At 42.6% G+C, this 8,181-nt stretch overlaps 1 protein-coding gene across 5 annotated transcripts in view; it reads right to left on the bottom strand.

The window, feature by feature from the left end:
• REPS1 (RALBP1 associated Eps domain containing 1) overlaps positions 1–8,181 on the bottom strand; it is a 71,718-nt gene extending 63,537 nt beyond the window's left edge. For 3 of the 5 annotated variants that reach the window (XM_007467594.1, XM_007467592.1, XM_007467595.1), the window contains exon 1: positions 7,887–8,039. In XM_007467594.1, the coding sequence (XP_007467656.1) occupies positions 7,887–8,039 (153 nt within the window). Of the gene's footprint in view, positions 1–7,886 lie in introns of all 5 variants that reach the window. The other 2 variants (XM_007467596.1, XM_007467593.1) reach the window with 2 other exon arrangements.

The following is an 8,181-nucleotide window of genomic DNA, read 5'->3' as shown; positions in this document are numbered from 1 at the left end:
TTCCCTACAACCACTCGGGCTGTCCTTCTTAGGTTCCTTCCTAGAGGGCTTCCAGTTTTTACCCAATTTAGAAACGTGCAGTGTTCCTCAGGTTTCTATTTCTAACCAATCCTTCTTTCCTCTCTATAGTCTCTTCTTCAGTGATTTCACCTATCTGCATGGCTTTGAATATCACTAATACACTGATAAGCTTCAAACTGACATCTCCAAGCCAAATATCTCTGAGTTCCTCAAGATTTGATGATCCTCTCTGATAGAGGCCTTCTTAACAATCTCACAGGCTTCTGAGAACTTACGATTGGTAAAAGAAAACTCCCAAATTCACCATTACCTTCCACCCATATAAAACAAAAAACCCTGAAAAACCCGTTCGTCTTCCAGGCATCCAATAATGGTGACTTCCGGCAACATCCCTGAATGTTTCCCCCGGTTATATTCCATATCCAATCCATTACCACATCCTCCTATTTCTACCACCTACAAATATCTCAAATATGTCCACTCCCCTCTACCTATGCCTCACTAATCTAAGCCATCATGGTCTCCTACCTGAACTACTGCATATCCAGTGGCCAACCTGTTTCTGCTTGCCCCAGTGTTCTCTTCTCTACACAGCAGGGTAACCTTTGATAAATATACTTTGGATGCTGCCACTCCCCTGAATATAAACTTTCAGTCTTTTATAATCCAAACTCTTTATCCCTGTGTACAAGGCCCTGCAGCATGTGGCCCCTGCCATTCTCCCCTCTTGCCCATAATGCTCCAGCTTTTCATCTCCTCAAACACACAGAGCTCTTCACATGCTGTTCAGGCCCTTTGAGTGCTCATTCCTTCTATGTGAAACAGCTCATTCTCACTCCCTTACCACGTCCCCGTCTCCTCAGAGAGGCCTTCCCTTATACCTAAGTAGGCCCACATAACCTCCCATGATTCCCCATTAATACAGTTCTTTTTAACATTACCACAAGTTATAATCCATGAAGGCAGGGAAGATTTCTGAGTTTTCAACACTGCATACACACCCTGAGAATAAATAGTAGCCATGAAGAAATATTTCCTGAAAATAGACAAAACTGACTTAAGAAAGACCTATGTTCAGCTTTCCCAGGTCTGCCTGCTCTTCCTTAAAACTGTCTTAATGTAGAGGTCCATGGGATGAGCTTGACTAGGTTGGGGGAAGGCTGGCAATCTCAAATTATATGCAAATTTTTGTGTAACTATGTTTTCTAAGCAGATGTCCAGCATGTGCAACAGGAATCTCTCTTTTTTTAACATCTTTATTGGAGTATAATTGCTTTACAGTGGTTAGTTGCTGCTGTATAACAAAGTGAATCAGCTATACATATACATATATCCCCATATCTCCTCCCTCTTCTGTCTCCTTCCCACCCTCCCTATCCCACCCCTCTAGGTGGACACAAAGCACCTAGCTGATCTCCCTGTGCTATGCGGCTACTTCCCACTAGCTACCTATTTTACATTTGGTAGTGTATATATGTCCATGCCACTCTCTCACTTCGTCCCAGCTTACCCTTCCCCCTCCCTGTGTCCTCAAGTCCATTCTCTATGTCTGCGTCTTTATTCCTGTCCTGCCCCTAGGTTCTTCACAACCATTTTTTAGATTCCATACATATGTGTTAGCATAGGTTATTTGTTTTTCTCTTTCTGACTTACTTCACTCTGTATGACAGACTCTAGGTCCATCCGCCTCACTACAAATAACTCAATTTCGTTTCTTTTTATGGCTGAGTAATATTCCATTGTATATATGTGCCATATCTTCTTTATCCATTCATCTGTCGATGGACACTTAGGTGTGCAACAGGAATCTCAAAGGAATCCACAACCAAAAAAGAGGTTAGACGGAAATACAGTCTAATAAATTCTGTCTTCATCATTTAACAAAAGAGGCTTAAATTCCACAGAGTCAATTCTTAAAACAAAATGAAGAGACGTGGTTTTAAGACTTTAAAGTCCTATAATTTATCAAACTGCAATAAAATTTGGTATATGGTATGAACTTAAAGAAGAGATTTCTGAAGCAAAATTATTACAACCTGATTTTTATGTCATGCCTATATATGCAACCCATCAACCATAAATTCCTTACATAGGGGCAGAGGGAAATGACAAATCAAGGTGCATCTATCACAGGAAAGGCTACAGAAAATGAAACATATATCAGGGAAAACATCAGAAATATCAAGTCTTACCCATCTCAAATTCCCACTGGCCAGACACTGTGAAGAACTAAGTGCCATGGACCTTAAAACACTTTAATCAGTTCCCTCTTATATACATACTCACTTCAGCATTCTAGGCAAGATTCTCCTCTTCAAATCTCCCAAAGTGTGTAAAAGAAATCAATTCCAGTTTCGAAATAGCATATCAACTAATTTCAAGTCTGTGTGGCTACTTTCTTGAGGATGTGGATGGACAGAGTGGCCATGCCTACACTGTAACCTCTCCTTTGAAAACCCCAATTCAATCATTTCCATGGTGAGAACTAAAATCCAGGCATTAAAGTGATTTGTTCAAGGTCAGGGCTGGAACTTGCCTTCCATGTTTAGTTCTCCTTACACTCTTTTAGAGCTCTGTCAAAATGCCTAGCTCGAATTCTCAAGATACTAAGACTCTAACTCTGGCCTACTGGCTAAAAAAGAGAAGACTAAAAGTACATTATGATATAGGAAAGAAAAACAATTTAAGTAAATGTGACACTACAGAGAGCCATGAAGTGTGACTTCTTTCACAAACAGTATGTTTTTCAACTGTGTAAAGTGTCTGTTCAAGGTAAGATTATTTTTATAGTTTGTTATAATTTTTTTAGTGATTACAAACAAACAAACAAAATCACTACTCCAGAACAACAAACCTGACATTTATTTCATTAAGTATTAAGTTTGTAACTTTCAATGCATAAATGAGGCTCTGCTTCTCTATTTTAATCCTATCTCTAATGAGTAGATCATATAATTGAACAAATTTCAAGAGAGACAAAATGGTTTATGTTTCATTGTCATCACTTTTCCTCCATTAAACTAACGTGTTATTCAAATATTCTACCAAGATACTGCTCAACACAAATGAACTGAAGGATTTTCTCAGCCTCATTTATAGGATACATTGCTTATAATCTTCAATAAAAGAACAGTTAGTACTAGAACCTTTTATCAAGCTATTATTCATTCAAAGTCTGTATGAGGTTTTAAAACTTTTCCCAAAGATGAGATTTTAAGTAAAAGCTAGAAAAGCATACTGATTAGTGTGGTAAATAGCATACCTTCCCTAATGTTTAAAAAACAAAATAATTCTGAAGATTATTTTTAAGCCACTGAATATCTTCTCGCTCAGCAGACAGCAAAATTCCTCATGATTAAATCCTATGAATCAGATTTTTCTCCCCCTCATCCTGTTCCTCTCTGGTGTGGAGCATAATTCTATAAAGCTTTAGCTCACTCGCTTTAGCTATTAACACACTGTCTCCCCAAAACAAACTCTTAAACTCAGAACAGGTTTTACTCTGGTATTCCAAAACAAGTGTAATGAACGTTTCTCAAGATGTTTGACAGTTGTAGCAATGTAAAACTCAGGATACCAACTACAAGAATCTTCCTATTTCTCTTAAGTGGCTGCGTTTCCAGACATCATCATACATAAAATTATTTATTTTGCAAAGGAGGAAATCCACATATAGCTCAAAATGAAATAATTTTAAGTCTCTACTCTTCATAAGAACTATGGGCAAACCAATCACATGAACAGTGAAAAGCAGGAAAGAGCTGAGAGGTGGCAAGAAATAATGGTAAAGGAGAAGTACTCTATTCACTAACTAGTCATTTGTTTGTTTTGTTTTGTTTTGAATTTTATTTTATTTACTTTTTTATACAGTAGGTTCTTATTAGTCATCAATTTTTATACACATCAGTGTATACAACTAGCTAGTTATTTAACTTCTCTGCCTATCAAGTTCCTAGTTAATAAACAAGAATACTCCTCACTTCCCAGGGTTCTTAACAAGGATCAAATGAGTTCCTGCATGAAAATGATCTGCCCAGTAAAAGAACATAACAGGCACTCAATAAATGCCAGCTCCTTCCTCCTTCAGTTCTGGGCCCTCTGTTCTTTGTCCTCTATACTCATTCCCCCAGATGACTCAGCCTTCTCATAACTTTTATTAACAAATGCTGAAAACTACCACATCAGTCAAAGCCCTGATGTGTAAATGCATGCCTACCGTGTGAGAAGCTGTCTGGCCTTTACCTCCAAGATACTCAGGTGATAAAGAGGAGAGACCCCAAACACGTGAATTTCACTGTAATAACCGGCACTCAGGGTGGACAAATCACACATTTCCAACTATCCCCTGGAGATTTGCACTGCCGTCTCAAAATGCCTGAAATCAAACTCATTATCAACTTTTTAAAATCAGGCCCTCTACCTGCCCCTTTTCTAATTGTGAGTGGTGTCCAACAGAGAGTAACACTTGCCCTACTCTTCTCTCATCAAAATATCACCAGACAACCCAAGCCCATCAGGTCTACCTTCATAATCTCTACTTTATCTTCAGCCTCATTTTCTGCCCCACTGTCACCACCAGAGTCCACATCAGGTTTTCTGAATCTCGGCACTGCTGTCGTTTTGGGGCAGGTGATTGTTTGCTGTAGAGGCTGTTCTGTGCACTGCAGGCTGTTTTAGCAGCGCTCCTGCCTCTACGTACTAGACGCCAGTAGAACTGCTCCCTCTCCCTGAGTTACGACAAGCAAAACTGTCTCCAAATGCCTCCGGGGGGGGCAGAATCACATTCCCCGCAGTGTCCCCCACTCCCACATTTGAGTCCCATAGCCCGGTATGTACGAGACAATCAGTCTCCAAATTCGTCTCCAGTTTCTTTCCTCTACTTCCAGATGCTCTGATCTTCTAAATGCCTCCTAAAGCACTGCTTTTACGAGTCAGTTCTCTTAAATCTACAACTCCCTGCCACCTTCACAATTAGTTCAAAGCTCTCCACCCAGCCTTGATAATCTGGTCTCAATGAAACATTATCCCACAAAGCACCTCACATTGTGGCTACCCAGCAGCCCTTCAATAACACAGACCTGTTCATCCAGCCCCTCCTTTCTGTTCTACTGCTGTCACCCTGGTTTGGGTGCCCAGTACCTAGCATCCACTCCGGACCACTGCTTGAGCCTCCTTCCCCACCCTCTACGCTCTCCTTCACTCAAAGTCAAGAACTATCACTGGGGCTTCCCTGGTGGTGCAGTGGTTGGAAGTCCGCCTGCCGATGCAGGGGACACGGGTTTGTGCCCTGGTCCGGGAAGATCCCACATGCCGCAGAGCGGTCCCGTGGGCCATGGCCGCTGAGCCTGTGCGTCCGGAGCCTGTGCTCTGCAACGGGAGAGGCCACAACAGTGAGAGGCCCGCGTACCGCAAAAAAAACAAACAAACAAAAACAAATAAAAACTATCATTGAGTCTCCATTGCCTACTGAAATATGAAATCTGCCTGTTCTTTAGAATCTTTCCTACCATGGTCTCTTTCTGACTCTACGTTCCAGTATCCCCAAAACATACTCTAGCTTCAGCAAAACCTGTCTATCTGCTAGTCTTTGCAAAGGCTCCTTCCCACACTTTCCACCTTTGGCCGTGTTTTTTCTCTGCCTGGAAGTCCTCTTCATCCCTCCACACTAATATACGGTCCACCTGAATTAAGTCAAGAGGCTTTTCCTGGTCATACCCTCCTTTATCCTCTCTTAGGGCATTCATATTGCCTTATGTTACACATGTGTATTCCTGTAGTTTACAAGGTCCTTGAGAACTTCTTACTCCTGTTTTGATGCCCTGCAATGCCTTGCCCAGTGCTAAGTAAAAACTAAACATTACACGTGAGTTGCCCCAAATGTTTCCCACTTAGGAAGCAAAGGAGGGCTGTGTTTTCAGACAATGCTGAACTTCCATAAGGGAATTGTCCATATTCCTCTTCTGTTCCACATTTTATGTGTTAGGCCAATTTTTAAGTTAACTGCCTGCAAAATACCCAGAAAGCTATACGAATTCTGCTTCTGCTTCAGGGAGTTCCCAGTTTCCAACATGTAACTGAATCCTGACTATTTACGCTATTTAAGTTCTCTCTTTATACAAAAAGGCAACAGAAATTTACTTTTGAGTGTTAATAAAATTAAGCACAACATGAAAATAACTTGGATTGGATTAAACATATTTTAAGCAAAGGTTAATTAATGCTAATTTACATCCTGAATAACATAAAGTCTTAAAGTCTTCATGCACTCTTTTTTTTTTTAACAACATGCACTCTTAAAAATACGAAAGTCAGTTTATTTCAGCTCCCCCCACCCCAGACATAATAAGCCAAATAGAACGCGGGAGGTTTCCCCTTAATTTTAGTTTTTTAATGACCTGAAAGTATTTCTACAAAAGGAGCAAAATCATTAATGAGCATGTTCTGACCAGACCTACTCCTGTAAGTCTAACTCCAAAGCCATATGGGGAGCGTAGAGTACCCACACAGCCACGGACCCCAGTTTTGTATGCCCTTGAGCTAAGAATGATTTTTACATTTTTAAAGGACTGTAAGAATGAAAACAAAGAATATACATAAAGAGACTGCATGTGGCCAGCAGAGCGTAAAATACTTACTTTGTTTTCAGCATAATGAATATGAGACTCCTAGCTGTTGGTATGTAAGACACCGAACTTTTCCTCCCAAAATTTTTAAAAAGCAACGTAAAACAAACAAGATTATGCGAAAAGACAGAACTCATTCAATTTAGTCATAGCTAGTGCACAAGTAACTTCTAAAACAGAGGCCTTGGGGACATTTTTATATTTCCCAGAATTTTTGTTAGAAGCACACTTATGCTTGAAGAGTTGAGAGCGCTTGACCCAAAGCCACACTGGGGGTTAACAGAGTGCGGTCAAGGACCCAGGTGTGAAAAGTCCTCATTCAGGGCTCTTCGCAGTGCACTACATCATACCTATGCACGTGGCTCTAAATTCTGGAGATCTGGATAACTGGCTTGGATCACCATAAAGATGAAGCTTAAACCCTGTTCCTGATATGTTGTCTAGACAGACTCTCACTAGCAGCTTTGCATCATTAAACAGAGTAACATCAATGCTCACCACATACATTAGAGAAGAATTTCCAGGAAGCCTTCTATTTTAAAAGCAGACGTGATGAAGAAAGCTTAAAACTTACTCTGCTTGCTCCTCTAGGGCTACAGATTGAGGCAAATATGCACCTTTGACTTCCAGTTGCTCAATACTTACCTCCCAACCCAATCCACAAATTCCACCAAGTGCTATCGAATGCCAATCGAAAAACTATCCAGTTTACATCAGCCACGCATCCTATAAAGTTCTTTTCATAGCTACTTGCAAACTACTGGCTAAAAGTTCTAATTTTTTAATCTCCCTAAGAATTGAGCTTCCTTAAAATATAAAAAAGTAGGTACCAGGATCTAGGATTCAAAGACATGGTTAACAATCCAAGACCTTTCATCTGAAGTTGCTCTTCCAGTGTTGAAAAACACAGATTCTGAGGGGCAGCCGAGAGACACAGGACTTACGCTCTCCAGAGATAATACACAGACCCCCCCCAACCCCACCCCCATCGTATCTTTGAATGACTTTTGTCCTCGAAGAGCGACCCCCTTCCCCTCGCGAGTCCGGGCCTTCCGGGCACCTGCGGCCCCGGTCCGCAGCGGAGAAACCCGGGGAAACCTGCCCACCGCCGGCCCTTCTGGAAACGGCGCCCACTCCCACCTCGAGGAGGCTGGCGGCTGGAGGCCCGAGCCGCCGGGAAGCGACAACTCGGCGGCCGACCGACCCCCCGGACGCGGCGGACGGGGACGGCGGCGGCGTTACCTGGTGGACCACGTCGCTGGGCAGCTGTGCGGCCCGGAACAGCTCCAACACCCGCCCGTGGGCCGCCACCTTCTTGGTGCTCTCGCTGTCGCAGTACGAGAAGAGATCCGAGTAGTATTTCTGCTCCGCATCGCTCAGCGTTAAACCTTCCATCTTCGCCTCCGCTCACAGCCACCCCGCCCCGCATGCAACACCCGGGGCCCGGCCCCGCGACGCCGGGACGGCGGGGACTGCACGCCGCCCGGCCGCCTCCTCCTTGCCCCCCGAAGCGGCGGGGAGCCCCGGCCTCGCGCGC

Source organism: Lipotes vexillifer, unplaced genomic scaffold, assembly GCF_000442215.2.
Source record: "Lipotes vexillifer unplaced genomic scaffold, Lipotes_vexillifer_v1.1 scaffold569, whole genome shotgun sequence".
Taxonomy (NCBI): Eukaryota; Metazoa; Chordata; class Mammalia; order Artiodactyla; family Lipotidae; genus Lipotes; species Lipotes vexillifer.
Note: the sequence above shows the minus strand (reverse complement) of the source record. Positions and strands in the feature narration are given on the sequence as shown.